Raw genomic sequence first — 15,771 nt, forward strand, 5'->3', positions numbered from 1 at the left:
CCAGCTCTGTTTGGACTCAGTGAGGGGAAGGGTGTGAAGGGAAGAGGGTCAGGAAGCAGTGGGAGAAGGAGCCGGGTGTGTGTGTGGATATGATCAAGATACATTACATACATGTATAAAGCTGCCAGATAATAAGTAAAAAAATCCCAGTACAGGGGAACAGTGGGGCTCGTAGGAGGTCAGCAGTCACTGGGTGCTGCCCCAGGGGACTGCGAGGCTTCATCTCCAGCTTGTTTCCAGCTGTGAGCTCTTCCTCCCTCGCACGCATTTGCATCTGGGATGAGGCCTTACCAAAGTTTGTACTATGCTGTATCACATAAGTTTTTTTTCTTTATAACATTAGCCCTAGCGTGGTATTTTGTTATAGTTAAAACAAGCAAATTACACAAGGATTTTGATGTTAATCAGCTTTACCACTAAAATTATATACCTCAAAGAAGCAAAGTCACCTAATAAAAAAAGTTAGAATTGTCTTAGATGTATCCCTAATTCTCAGATATATAATAAGAACGTATTTCGGGTTAAAAGTAATTTCACAGTTATGTTAGTCACATCAGGTACAATGATCAACACAAAAGAATTTTGATAAAATTTCTATTTAGCTTTAATATACATCTTCAAGTTTAAATAAAATTTTTTTCTTTGTGATGTTAAGTGATCGCTATGTTATTTTCTTTGAGAATATCTCTTTTTTCATTAAAATAATTTCTAAACCACTCTATGTGCTCGACCTTCTGTTTAACACTCAGATATGGGTTTTTGGAAAGGCCACAGGTCACCAGCTCCATGAACAGACGGATTGGTCCTTGCTTGGGGAAATTCTCCAGGTACTTATCCAAAAATATATGCTCATGGAATTCGGAGCCATCGTCATCTAAACCTGGGAAATAAAATAAAAGAGTAACACGATTGTGAATGGAAAGCCTATGTCGTAAAGTTAGCATTAATGATGCATCACAGCACGGCAGAAGCATAAACTGTGTGATGAGACCTAGTTTGGCCAGCAGTTTAACAAACAGATGTGACTGTGAGCGTCAGTTTCCAGACACAACGTGAGGACTGAGGGAACGCCTCCCAGGATGCTGTGGACAGTACATGGAAGCGCACCCTGACTTGGATATCTCAGGGGCTTTCAAGACAGAAGCAACTGCCATTCACCAATACTGTTAACATCTGAGGAGACTACTAAGAAAGTTATATGACGATAAGGTAGAACCATGAAGATGTTTAAGTAACCCAAGGGAAGAAAACAGGAATGATAAATACAAAAAGGAAAACAGGGCCCAACTACATTCTGACTTCTATAGACCTCTCATTTTATTCTGTTTTCCAGACAGGAGCTCACAGAGCCCTGCCTGCTCACTGCCTTCTGACACTCCTGTCTCCATATCCCAAATGCCAGGATACAGGTGCGCACTGCCACACCTGGCTCAACAATTACTCTAAATGTGGATGATCCAAATATAGCCTGAGGAGTGGATATAAAAATGAGGTCCACAATTGGGGAGATGGCTTGGCTGCACAAGTCTGATGGCCTGACGTGACCCTCAGAACCAAGATGAAACAGAGCAAACTCTATAATCCCAGTGCAGCCCCTACAGAGATGGGAGGCAAGACAGGAGAACTGCTGGAATCCCCTGGGTCAGCTAGCCTGACACACAGCAGTAAACAAGACAGAACCTGTCTGAAAGCATGGTGAAAGGTGAAGACGGACATCCAAAGGTGTCCCCAAGCTTCTGAGTGTGAGCCCTGTGGCTGAGGACGACTACAGACTTCTGACTCTCCCACCTCCCATTGAGGGATTAAACCCTTGTGCCACCATGCCCAGTCTATGAGGTCCTGGGGGTCTGGCCCAGGCCTTCATGTGTACTAGACAGACACCCTACAAGCCCGATGACACATTTTTGACACCTAATTTTACTACTTTATTTCTATTATCAAGTAACTAGAGCTGAGCCAAATCCTAGCTGTCTTTAAAACAACTTAAGAGAGCGTGCTAGATGTCTTCTCAGATATCACAGTGTTCTGAGATCCACATAGGCACCTATCTTCCCTGTAACACGGGATACCTTCCCACATGACCTCTGGCGGGGACTGCTCCGAGCGTCTGAAGTAGCACTTACCTGCTTCATTGTTGACTGGGAACTCCCACAGCTTCCCCTCCTTGGTCCACTGTATCATCTCCTCAAATCCATTCCCAAAGGGCTGGTCAGTTATCGAGGCTAACTGCTTAGCAAACTCTATCTCCCAGAGAGAAGGTGATGCTTCTACGGGATTAAAAGAAAAAAAAATGTAAATTTTTCTTAAAACTGTAATTACTAGCTCGGTGGGTTAAGGTGCTGGCCCAACTACGCAAGTGTGCATCCCAGCATCCTACACTGTAGAAGAAACAAACTCTTAAAGGTCTCCCCTGACCTCCACACTCAAACCCACGCTCGCGCATACTAACATAAACACAAAGTGGATAAAAATGTAGTGAAATTGTATCAGGACACAAAACAAATCTCAAAAAATATGGGGAAATTGGAATGACATCCTTCATTCTATCTGAGCACAATGGGGTAAAGCTGTCTAAGTGCAGAAATCACGTAAACAGACAGAGACTAAACAACGTGCTACTCACCGATAATTGGGTCATGTAAGACATCAAAAAGGAAATCAAAAAAACTCCTAGAGGTGAATGATAATGCAGACACACATATAAAAACACAGGACATACTGAAGCCAATCCAGAGAAATAGAGAACTAAGTACCTATACAGAAAGTCTTGAGTCTCTAACAACTTACTGATGTACCCAAAGGCACTGGAGAACCAACACCATCCCAAAAACAGATGGGAGGGATAGTCAAAATCAGAGCTGATGCCAATACTTCAGAAACGAACAAAAACAATATAAAGAATCAATGAGACGAAGAGTTAGCCTTGTAAAAGACTGCCAAGCAGCCAATGAACGTCAAGGAAAAGAGCGTCTTTAATTTCATAAATGCGTGTGTGCTCTCTCCTACTCTGGGCAGTAAGCTGCTTACAAGCAGGCACCATAGGTTAGTGGCCTTTATGAAGAGCAGTGAGCTATACTGCAATGGCGGGTGAGGAACTTTCTGACCAAGAGCGGCAGGCAATCCGTAGATTGCTCGTCTGGCTGTACTGATCCCCCAGGGTCCCACAGAACGGGGGAAGCATGACCCAAATCAGCAGTTTTATTCATAAGCAGATCTAGGACAATGACAGGAAGAAATATAAAATGCAAATACCCAGCTGTTATACAGCCAAGGCACCAGGACCTTTTCTGAAAGACAGAGTACTTCTCTCCTTAGAAAAGGGCTGTTCTCCTCTTAACAAACCTGGTTCAGGTGCTTCATCAGCAAACGCCTTAACATCAAAAACTGAAAGTCTTTTCCCCTTGAATAAATATTTCCTAAGATAAAAACATTTAAAAAACACATCTTAGTATGATATATTTGTAAAATGTTAAAACTGTTTAAGGCAAAAATATGTATGAGACAATCAATTAAAGATAATCATGCTGACCACATCAGACATTTTAAGCTGCACTGCCGTGATTTCGGGACTTGGAAGTAGAAAAAGAATATATGCTCTTACATTTTTGCTTTATAACACAACAAACCAGCTAAGTTTAATTTTCAAAATACTCAACTGAAAGTTCTAGAAAACTCAGTGTTGTAGGAGGTTATAAAAATATGCAAAAACAGAAGCCAGTAAAGCCAACACTTGTGACTGAAGACAGAAAACAGTGAAAAGTTTAATTATGATTTATAATGCTAGAAGACAGACAAAAGGTTGCACTTTATGAAGCAATCAACCTGCAGTTTAATGCCTGTTCAGTCCTGTTAGGGAGAACCTGGCTACCTTTGTTACTTCCCTCTGTCTCCCTCTAACACACCGCATGGGGAAACCTCTGACCCTCTCTTACTTTTTAAAGTTTCTCTTGTGCTGTATTTTCTGAGCCAGAGCACCCAGGGTGGCCTGAACGGGAATGGTCCCCATCAGCTGCTGTATTTTAACACTTGATGCCCAGCTGGTGGTGCTGTTTGGGAAAGTGGTGTAGCCTTCCTAGAGGACGTGCATCACTGGGGGCTGGCAATAGCTTAGCCCCAGTTTCAGTTCCTTCTCTAGGTTTGGGGTTTTGCCATTCAAGTTGTGACCCCTCAGCTTCCTGCTCCAGCTGCCATAACTCTGCCCTGTCATGATGGAGCTAATAAGCCCAAACAAACTCGTTGGATAAGTTGTCTTATTAGCAAATTCGAGCAACTACAATTTAACACTTTAAGGTAATATCGGGACTTCAACTACAATCATTAAAGCCTCTGTGCACTTTGTGTTTTCTTAGACAGAGTCTTACTCTATAGACCAGGCCAGTGTCAACTCAAGAGCCAACTGCTTAAACCTCCCAAGTTCTGGGATTACAGGTTTGCAGCACTGGGCTGGTCTTACTGTTTTAGGGACAGTCTCACAATAGCCTTGGCTGAACTGGAACTCACTGTAAAATTCAGAGTGGCCTGAAAGTCTTGGTGTTCCTCCTGCCTCAGCCTCCTCTGTGCTGAATTGCAGGTGCGAGCCATCATACCTGGCCTTTTTACCCAGTTATTGTCTGAAGGTATGAAGAGAAGGAACCATAACTATACATACAAAGGGCACATAGATGTTCAGGGTTAGCAACATCCAGAACAAAAGATAATGAATGCTTCTTAAAACCTCACTTGTTCAGAATTTCCATAGCACAACTTATTCTCAATGAAAGGATCATTACTCAGGTGGGTAAAGTGAGTCGAAACTCAGGCTGGCTCATGGTACTGATAAACGTAGCACTGCTGAACCCAAAAATCCCTCTCCAGGAAATGCACAGTAAATTCCAGTTCAGCCTGGGTTTACCTCTTCACCCAATCCTGCAAACTGCATTGCTGTGGGCACAGAGGGCCTTACACTCACAGAGAAGCACCAAGAGACCCAGGAATGCTAGTCACATAGGGGTGTCTCCTCAGTGCAGGACATGAAATCAAATGTCCACATTCCACATGGAGAGCTGAGAGCAGATCTGTTAATGGCTTGGTGACCTATTTGCTCTCTGTAGAGGCTGACATCAGCTACCTTTTGCTATAAGGACAGACCTCACCCAAATCCCCGGAATGATTATCCCAGACTCTGTCCTCCCCAGACCATTTACCCATCCTTAGGGCAGATGTCACATGTACTTCATGGCCTGCTAACCTCTGCTGTGGGTCAGAGACCACACTAGATTCTAGGACTTGTAGCTATAGAACACACCCTTGTGGTCACATGTACTTTGTAACCGAGTTTCTATGTAGTCACACCTCAAACTTTATTGTGCACCTGGAATTAGACTGATTGTTGCCTAGAAACCTTTTCCCAAATTGTCCTGTGTTTTCCATATGTAACTATGAGCTGCCTGGCATCAGTCCCTGAAGTCTGATCCAGGCTTGGTCTGCACCAGGTTTTCATTTTTACCCCTTTGCAGATCACTGCCTGCAGTGGTACCTGCAGGGAACCCCACACACGCACTAATATACATAGATATAAGATAACTGATTAAGTGATGAGATTCAGGTGCAAGTTCAGAGAAGAAACCTGTGCTGTCTTGTTTTATGTCAACCAATCCAAGCTAGAGTCATTTTGGAAAAGGAACCTAAACTGAGTGCCCTAACCTGATTGGCCAGTGGGCAAAGCTCGGTGCATTTTGTGGGAGGGCCCAGTTCACTGTGGCTGTGCTGCCCCTGGGCAAGTGGTCCTGAGCTGAGTAACAGAGCAAACAAAGCAGGGCAGGGGGAGCAAGCAAGTGAGCAGCGTTCCTCCATGGTGTCTGCTTCAGTTCTTGCCTCCAGGTCCTGCTCTGAGTTCTTGCCCTGACTTCCCTCAGTGATTCTGTAACCTGGAAGTGTAAGATGAAATAAATCCTTACCTCCCCAAGTTGCTTTTGGTCATGGTATTTTATCACAGCAACAGAAACCATAACTAAGTATCCACAGTGATCATGGATCTATCAGTAATAATATGCAGAATAAATTAAGATTAAAATAAAAATGAAATAAACAAACCCCAGAAGATTACAAAGCCTGAATACCTTTTTCTGAAATCAGCTGGCTTCTCCTGGTTAAGAGAACTGTCCATGTCTTCGTCAAACTGAATCTGGTGCTGTGGCCTTGTACTAGCTCTCACGGAAGACTTGGCAATTTTCATATCTGATATTATGTGAGTGAAGCTGAAATGACAAGGTCAGGAGTTAGGGATCTTAGCGGCACTGGAGCTGCAACGAGAGCATAAAGCTTTGTGAGTGAGTAAAGTCACATGCTCACACTCATATGACGGAGGCAGTCAGAGGCACGTCTCCAACTCTTTAAGTGTATTCTTAAGAAATCTTTATTTGAAAGATGAAGACGTTAGTTTCGAAAATTATTGATATCCACAGAAACTGACAGGAAAATACAAGCCAGTATACTTGTACCCACAACCTACATTGCCGGTTACATTAAATTGGAAATGAGCTCTATTTGCTGTCGTACAGAATGCAACACGTGACAGTTGGGGTGGAATTGCTTAGATCCTCTCTGTGCTCCCGGGACCAGGAGATTCAGACTGTCCTCCCAAGTGAAGCACTGCCGCCACTCTCCAAGTCCTCAGGGCAGCAAACAGGGAATGTGGCAGAGGTTAACCAGGAGATGAAAAGGTCACATACATGGGACTGGAGAAATGGCTCAGCAGTTAGGAACACTTGCTGCTTTCTAAGGAGACCTGGGTTCTTCGGTCCCAGCACCCACACAGCTACTCAAACCTCTACAACTCTAGTTCCAGGGGGTGCAATGCCCTCTTCTGCCTCTGCAGGGTCCTGCATGCACACGGTGCAGATGCATACACTTAAACACACAAACATCTAAAATGCTTTCTTAAAGGAAAAGAGTATGATGCAAAGCTCAGCTCAAACCTAAGAAAAAAGGAGACATCACCCTGTGAGCAGACCCAGCAGACTAATTGAGAAAAATGAATTTTCTCAGAGAAACCATCTTACTCAATTACTTACTTTAATTTTCTTTTTAAATAACAGGACTGACTTTGTCATTTCTCTCTCAGGGGTAAAAATCTCTGTAACTTCCTAAAAGAAAAGCTAAGCCATCCACTTCGCTCAAACAGGAGCTGGAGAGATGGCTGTTAGGGGGTGGATGTTGTAAACATTATTGTTATGTGGGGTGTGCATGTGTAGGCACAAGCACGATCCCGCATGTATGTGAGGTCAGCAGACGGCTCGTGGAGTGAGTTCTCTCCTTCAGTCCTGAGGGCTTGGAGGTAAAAGGTCACGAGGCTTGGCATTAAGCACCTTTTACTTCTGTGCCATCTTGTTGGCCCATGAGGGGATTTTATGTAAAACAAACATTCGCCTGCCCAAGTGAAATGGCCCCCAAGCAACACTGCTGCCCTTCTGACTCATTGACCTGATCCTGCGCTTCTCTCTGTCCTTCTGAGCCCTCGACTCCTCCTCGTGTTGCTGCAGCTGCCTGAGCAGCTCTGACTTGGTTGTCTGCTTGTCGAAAGGTAGGGAATCTGCGACGGCTGACGCCGCGGCCACCAACTCAGGACTCAGGAACTCATTCCTGAAAAAGAAAACGAAACGAAGGAGAAGCAGCACTGGTTAGCACATCACTAGTGTAGTGAAAAGAGAACTGACATGGGGAGGAAAACCCACGTAAAAAGCATTCAGTTTCCAACAAAAGCAAGATTTTTCAAATAGTCAACTCTGTTTTCTTGGTAGCTTTGTTGTTTGTTTGTTTGTTTTGAACAGGATCTCAGTAGGCTGGCCTATAACGTACACAGAACTGCTAGGATTCTATATCCATTATACACACCACACATATAAAAAAACGCTGCTTTAGACACTGGTAATATATAAACTGCAGAACAGTAGACTCTAAGTTCATACATACCTGCTGATACACACCCATGGCAGCCAGGCATGGTGTTTCACACTATAACCTCTGTACTCAGAAGCTAAGGCAAGAGGCCCACAAGTTCAGGGCTAGTCCAGGCCACGCAGGGAGAGCTTGTCTCAGGACAAAGAACTGAGAGCTATGGAGATGCTTCACCACTCCTCTGAGAACCTGAGGTCCAGCCCAGCACGCTCACTCAGCATTGGGAAGTGCTGGCCCAAGAGCTCTACAGCCAGACTTGGACCTTCAGGTCCATGTCCTGTTCTTTTTTTGTTTGTTTAAAAAGCAGTTTCTGTGCTTTTGAAAATGAAGCAAACACATATACATCAATGTGAACTGATGGCATCAGCCAACCTAACTCCAATGCTAGGTCATTAAAAAACAAAACACAACAACAAAACCCCCCCACAACTTCCCTCTCCTTACATTCTCTTGAGACACTTGTCCCTGGTCCCCAGCAGCTAGTTGGTAAAAATGCCAGAGCAACCAATCAGCTCATGTAGATATTTCTGCTTCTAGCTCCAGCTAAGGTCTGAGCTGATAGCCAGCATCAACCTATGAGTGAGTCTGAGGGCACTGAGTGAACTTCAGATGACTTAAGAGACTTCCCTGGCCTCAGACATCACGCAGCCGAAACTAGTCTTGTCTACTGGCCTGCACTCTGTGAGTCTGAAATGGTTATTTTAGGGTAGTCTGTAGTGCAGCCATCATAGCCGTATTAGTGAACTCTGACATATACAGGGAGGGAAGGAGGGAAGTTCGGTCATGTACAGAGCAACTGTTAAAGAGCATCCTGAGGCAAATACAATGAGTAAGTCAAATATGAGCGATGGAAGAAAGGAGGGAGGGAGAGACCTGGTCAGGTGTTTGGGCTACAAAGTGACTGCAAGGCTAACATGGGTAACTATGAGAGAGTGAGATACTCTCAAAATAAAAAGTCAAGTGCCGGGGGGTGAATAAAATTATTACAAGAGGCTTTTCTTCAAACTCAGGACACATGCACTCCATTCTCCAGTCCTCTGGAACGAGCCTCAGAAGGTTCCCAGATGCATCTTTCAGACACCAACCACATTGATAGTACCCGGCCCAATCCTTCTAACTCCAGGCCCTTTAGAGAAGTTGTTAAGCACGCTGCACATGCCTACCATGCAGGAGGCAGACACAGAAGGCAGGAGATCAAACTTAACTACAGTTACAAAGTAAGTTTGAGGCCAGTGTGGGCTACTTGAGACATTCTCTCAAAAAGTCCCCCTAAATTATTAAAATCAAAACAATTATAATTTATTATTTTTTAATGCAGAAAAGTAGAGGCCAGGGAGATGGTTCAGGAGGCAAAAGCTCTTGATGCCCTAATTTTGGATTTCTGAACCCACGAAAAGGCTGGACGTGACTATGTACATCAGCAATCCCAGCATTCCCAGGGCCAGGGAGAGGAGACAGGAGACCTGGCTAAAACTTCGAAGGCCAGTAACTAGCACAGAGGCAGAAATAAGGGAGACCCTACCTCAGAAACACAGTGGAACTAGAGAACCAACCCCAAAGCCAATTGTCCCCTGACCTCCACATTCTTGGGAAGGCAGAGCATACCTTGAATTAATTCTTATATACACACACAGTAAAACAAAATTTAGAAAATTAAGTAGAAAAGTAGAGCAAAACTCTTAAAGGACTTATGAAGCAATCTACATTTCATGCTTGCCTTCTTCCTATCTGACTGGTAAACAATTTTAAAATTTCATTATTGTAGGAGTATCCTGGTGAGCTCTAAAACAATATGGCCATTGCCCCTGCTTTTGGTTGCTCCACAGAACTGGATGGTGAGACCTTACGGCTGCCCAGCTGGGTCTCAGCTGTGACACTGGGAGACAGAGTAGGACTGACGAGGAGGCGCGTGGTACTGATGACTAGCGTCCACAGCAGTGGGAGGGAGGCGCTATGCAGGTTACTGAGGGCATGGATAATCAGCAGTCTTATCAGGCTGTCAACCTGGAGGTTATGATAATAACCACCAGAGGTGTGACAGTGATGTAACCAACTGCCTTCTGATAGGATTTAAGGCCTCATCCAGGTGCTGTAACTCTAGCCAAGGACCCATGTTGGACAGCTCATACCTAAGGTTAAATTTAGTACCACTATTTTGCTAAAATGGACAGAACATCAAACTGCCTTCTAAATTTGCATCTTTACAGCCATAGGTTAATGCAGCTTTCAAACCTCATTAGAGAGGTTTCTTTATGAATGGAAGGAGGTTAGCACAAAAACAACTGGTCAAAGTGCAGAGAAAGCATCTGTGGAGGGACCCAAGTGGACATCTCTATCACCACCCTCTGCAAAGAAAGCGTGGGGCCACTGGAGGGTGGGTGAAGAGACTGTGAAGAGCAGAGGGTGGAAAGGACCAGAGTCAAACCGGCATCCTTGGGACAAGAAAGGACCACTGCCCTCATCACCTCACAACAGCTGTGGGCACTTGCACACACAATCAAGGTCGCCAGCATCCCAGCACAGAGGGCTTGTGGGCCTCTGTGAGAAGCTACTGACAGCTGCTGGCTGCTGGAGGAGGGAGGTCACTTGTCTTAAGGGTGTCATCCTTGGTACACTGACCATGCTCCAGTGGAACGCCTCACACCCAAGAGTATATGGGCCACATAAATTGGACTCCATGGGTTATTTTAAAAGCAGGGTGTGAGCTTAGGAGGGGATGGGGAGATACGGATAGATCTAGGAGGAGTTAGGGAGAGGATCAGGAGACAAATCCACTGTACTCATATACGAAATTTTCAGACTTAATAAAAATATCACATTAATGTGACCTTACTGAACCTTTCCAACGGTTTCTGTCATTTCAGTCATTTAAATTATTTCAATTGCACATTGACAGTGACAAGTTAAACACATCTAGATTTTTAAAAAGTCTTTCTCTCTTACCTGTTGCTGTTTTTGAGACAGTTCCCTATGTAGCCCAAGCCGCGCTAACACTCACAACTGGAGGATTCAACCTGAGTTTGGGATTACAGATATGTGTGCCAAAATGTAGTCCATGATAAGAACTTATATAGGTATGTATATTTTTGATTTTTTGTTATTAATTGTTTTTCTGAAATAAGGTCTCCTATGTAACCTGAACTGGCCTGAAATTCACAATACTCTGTTCAGAAACAGAAGTGAATTCCCAAGTGCTGGGATTAGAGGAATATGCCACCATGTCTTTTGTGTCCCTTAAATATATAAATACACACACACACACACACACACACACACATCTAACGTAACTCTAGAGACCGTCTACTTCCGCTGCTGTTTTATTTCCTCAGTGTCTCTTGAGTACTACAACTTAACAGACTGTTTACTATATGAAAAGGCTTATTGGAGGACCATGGATTAGTCTCAAAGAACATTTAAATTGGAATTCATTTACCTCTTCTTTGGAGGGTCTTCCCGAGCTTTCTGAAGCCTGTCAATGGTAGCCTCCAGACTGGCAGAAGGTTTTCTGCCACGCGGCTTTGCTGTTTTCACATTTGCTGTGTTCAGGTCAACTTTCATGTCCTTAATAATGTCCAGCAGGTCTTTTTTCAAAGTCTCCTTTCCCCTGCCTTGGCTCTCTGCTGCCTTCTGGGAAATTTCATTGGCTGGAAAAGACTGGTCATCTTTCTTGCTACATATCGATCTGCTAGTGCAAAAATGTCTTCGGATATTATTTTCTGTCCTGAAATGACACATTAAGGAAGAACAGAAAAATATAATTCAAAAATAATAAAGTAGTAACAGAAAAACCTGCTTCTACATGTAAAAGGATTTCATGTAAACCCTCTCCATTTCCTTTTGCTTCCCACTATTATTAACAACCATAATGGAAGCCATTCATCACATATTAGCACATACTTTGGACCTCATTTGGACAACAGTTGTGTGCAATTTTTCATACCTATGTCAACTCCAAAGGTCAGTATTATCCTCCCCTTACAGATAAGGAAACAGAAAACTATAGGAATAACCATGCCGGGTGTAGAGACTTTCCTGGGGTTAAGATAAAACACCACGACTAAAAGCAATAAATGGAAGAAGGAAGTGATTTGGACTTAAGATTTCAGAGGGAGAACAGCCATCAGAAGAGGCGGGCTTGCCAGCAGGTGCAAAAAACTGAGCAATGACATCCTCAAATGCAGGACAAGGCAGAGAGAGCAAACTGGAAGTAGCACAGGCCTTTAATCTCTCAAAGCCCACCCCAGTGACATACTCCTCCCCAAACAGTGCAGCCAACTGGGATCAAGTCTTCAAATATTTGGGCCTGGGAGGGCGATTCTCATTCTAAACCACTATACTCCACCCTCGGGCCCTGCAGGCTCATGGCCGTATTACAACGCAAAGTATATTCAGTCCAATTTTTAAAGTTCCCTTAGTCTTTCACTCAGGTGCCTACATTGTTTAAAAGTCCAAAGTCTCTCTGAGAATCTTTGGTGAAGATTGAGACTCTTTGAGAATCTTTGGTGACCAAAGGTGTCATAATAAAAAATCAAGTCAAATCATATCCATTCTAGGCCTAGATAAGATTTACGGAGGCTAGAAGCTTCCAGGACTAGGCTTAGGTTAGCAGATGGAAGCAGAAGCATCCAAGATGACAATTACATCAGCGAATAAAAAATACTTTTACACTCCATCTTCTTCATTACCTGGCTTTTCAACTATAGTTGCTTCCAACATCCTGTTCCATGGCTCAATTGGTTTATCATGTGGTATGGTGAGCAGTCAGACTGGGGCCCAGTAAACAGTTTCTACCTTTAGGATGCTAATGGCTACAGTACTGTTTCTTAGTCTTTAAAACACACAGAAATTACCTACCCTACTTGCTAGAACGTAGATTCTTTGGTCCCACAATATAATCCTGACTTAGTACCTTCAAGAAGGAGCTAAACATTTTACATTTTAAACAAGTTCTCAAGTGATGATGGCACCAGTAGTTACAAGACTTCTGTTGAATAGCTATGCTACTTAATCCTTATGATTTTACAAAAATACATTCTCATTTTATAAAAAAAAGAAGCTGGTGCCCCAAAGGCCATAGGACTTCTGACCTGCTGCTGTGCACAGGCAATGGGTTCACGAGTTTTCACATTTGGAATGGAGTGGGGGAATTTGCATTTTAACTAAAACCCAAGGTAACTCAGCTGCAATTTGTTTTCTGGATTACATCATATTATTAATAGTGTATTATTATTATTATAGTAAATTAATAATTTGTTATTAATATGTATCAAATTGTCAAAGTTAGCAGTTGGCAGCCCCAGGCTTGGAACACTTTAATGCAAAAAATATTTTTCCCAAACTCTGAAACTATATAATTTGCTTATGAAAATGCTGGAGGATACTTGAGAGTGAAAAATAAGTTACAAAGGGAAGTACTGTCATGACCAATACACAGAACTCTTGTGATATCAATATGGTACAATTCAATTTTGGAAACAGTTATTATTTTATTTCTGAAAGTTAATGTTAAAGGTATCTTGACATAGGAAAATCAGAAAAACAAGTCACACATATAAACTTTATTTAGCACAACCTAGTTTCCTTTCAAGAGTGCTGTGACACTACAAAAAACAAAAAACAAAGCAACAACAACAACAACAACAAAAAAACCCAACCTGTATTACAGGAAAGCCATGAATGCTCCCTAGCATAAAATAATAAAACTATTGTCCTAAATGCTCATATGAGCTTCTTTTCTTTGAGAATACCTCATGAGCTTCCACTAATTTTGAAACCCTGAATTCAAATCCCCAACATCCAACTAAAACCACCACATGGCTTCCCTCAGAGACTGACTTCACATTTTTCACCCTTCAGTGTAGGCTCCTACAATAAAAATTCGTCTTGCATTTTTAAAATGCTGAGACATTTTAGAATCTTTCTGAAACATCTTTCTCCTTCTGGCAGTTCTCTAGAGCAATCAGCAGAAATAGTCACTCCTTTTGACCACTCCGTTACTTCATCATAGGTCACATCCTGTTCACTTTATTTTGTGCAGACTCCTTCACGGACTTGATCCTTTCCATCTCCACTGCTATCTTGCTTCAGCATTGAGGTAGGCGTTGAGGACAGGCGTGCCCAGAAAGAATACCATGAACCTCTTACAACTTCGAGATGTCTCTATTTGCTCTCCTCTAGTTATCTGTGGAGAGAATGAACTCTGTGCTTACCCATGCTATCTTCACTCTACTTGAATACCTCCTCGATGGAAGTATACTACTGTCCAGAATGGTAGGACTGTTTTATTCGGAACTCAACATCGGTAGCTGACATAAACGCACTTTAAATAATGTAGTAGGGAATAAAGGAGGGACGCATTAACGAGGCTATAAAAATTCTTGGGAAGCATAGAAGATGAAAGAAAACGACCTCTCTTTTGGAGTCCGTACAAAGAGAAGTAACAGCAAGCAGGATGAGGGATAGATTTGCAGCAGAAAGACCGCGGGACAAGAAACAAGACTTGTTGTTATGGCTGTTTGCCACACTCATCACGGCATCGGACAAACTGCTTTGTCGTTCTACGATTTCTTTCTGCCCACACTTCGAACAACCGTTTCCAAGAGCCTACGCTTACAGTATCCACCCCCGGCGGCTGGAAAAAAAAATGTCGCTGCAAGGCAAGTAGAGGGCAAGCGAGTCCTGGAAGCCCGGCGCGGCCAACAGCTCTGAACCGCCTTACCTCACAGCTCCGGACTGAGCCGCGGGTAGCACAGCCACCGAGACGTCCCGGTTTCCACAGGACAAAGGGAGGCCCGAGAAAGGGCGAGGACGTAGAAATGCCGGGATTCTGTGGAGCATCGTGTAAATACAAACTCAAGCCAGAGCACAGCCGGAAGCACAAGCGCAAAGAAGTGCACAGCTGAACTGGTTCGTCCCTCTGCCAAAGATGTCCTCCGAGATGTCTTCCAGCCTGCACTGTTCCTCTCCTTTTGGATTCCGGTAGGAAACGGAGACCAATCATTACGTTCCTGGGTCTTTGGCTGGCTCGAGCCTGCTGCTTCCTTTTTGGATGGAGTGGATATCGAGGTTCCATAAAGATGCAGACCGGAAGCCGGGTGTGGTGGCGCACGCCTTTAATCCCAGCACTTGGGAGGCAGAGGCAGGCGGATTTCTGAGTTCGAAGCCAGCCTGGTCTACAGAGTGAGTTCCAGGACAGCCAAGGCTACACAGAGAAACCTGGTCTCGGAAAAAAAAAAAAAAAAAAAAAGATGCAGACCGGAGAAAGTGAACAGGATGAACAACTGAGCTGACTGGAGCCTTAGAGAACTAACAGAACTCCCTGTCCTGCTTTTCCGTGAGTGACGGGGCGAGTCCGCAGCGGTTGTCTCTGTGACAGTTGGTCCTGGTCAAGGTCTGGGGCTAGGTGTTCTTCACCTCTTTTCCGATGAATTAAAAGGAAACAATCCCACGGATTTGCAAAATAAGCAAGATAATTTTATTTGAGTCAAGCGATAGTGCAAATTAAAGATGGACTTGCTGTCAATATTGATGGATGCACATGAGGGAAATTGCTAAGGGATCGTGGTAACTGTTGCTGGAGCCTTATTTTATGGGGACTGTGGATGAGAACTCCTGGAAAGAAGTTGTGGCTGCAGAGACTGATCGGCTGATTAGAACCGTAGTACTTTAGAGAGATTGGAATGTTGCAGGTCCAGAAATTAATTTAATTATCTTGTTTTGGTCTGGTTCTAGCATCTCCCCAACCCGGACAACCAGTCCTTGCCACCTCTGTTGGAACTAACCTTTTGAATCTTAGGCCTATAGACCTATTAGAAAAGCTTCCCCATCTTGCTGTAT

General features: G+C 43.6%; 1 protein-coding gene across 1 annotated transcript; it reads right to left on the minus strand.

Moving 5' to 3' along the window:
* Positions 1-445: 445 nt before the first annotated feature.
* On the minus strand, positions 446-14,854 carry LOC110300153 (small ribosomal subunit protein mS31). The gene is made up of 7 exons (XM_085844101.1): positions 14,654-14,854; positions 11,369-11,656; positions 7,462-7,620; positions 6,099-6,236; positions 3,343-3,416; positions 2,124-2,267; positions 446-880 (listed from the first exon to the last, which is right to left on the minus strand). Exons 1-7 carry the CDS (start codon positions 14,770-14,772, stop codon positions 651-653), a joined length of 1,152 nt encoding a protein of 383 aa, XP_085700227.1. The 5' UTR covers positions 14,773-14,854; the 3' UTR covers positions 446-650.
* Positions 14,855-15,771: the final 917 nt, after the last annotated feature.

The sequence above is a fragment of the Mus caroli genome, unplaced genomic scaffold, assembly GCF_978045245.1.
Source record: "Mus caroli unplaced genomic scaffold, Mus_caroli_1 scaffold_10, whole genome shotgun sequence".
In the NCBI taxonomy this organism is placed as follows: domain Eukaryota; kingdom Metazoa; phylum Chordata; class Mammalia; order Rodentia; family Muridae; genus Mus; species Mus caroli.

What these genes read in the sequence shown, in the direction of transcription:
- LOC110300153 (XM_085844101.1), bottom strand. Translation starts at nt 14,772, where the DNA reads ATGCTCCACAGAATCCCGGCATTTCTACGTCCTCGCCCTTTCTCGGGC. An exon ending in TGATGAAGCACCTGAACCAG is followed by an intron (nt 2,268 to 3,342) that starts GTTTGTTAAGAG and finishes TTAATCCCGTAG; the next exon opens with AAGCATCACCTTCTCTCTGG. An exon ending in CCCAGTCAACAATGAAGCAG is followed by an intron (nt 881 to 2,123) that starts GTAAGTGCTACT and finishes TTTATTTCCCAG; the next exon opens with GTTTAGATGACGATGGCTCC.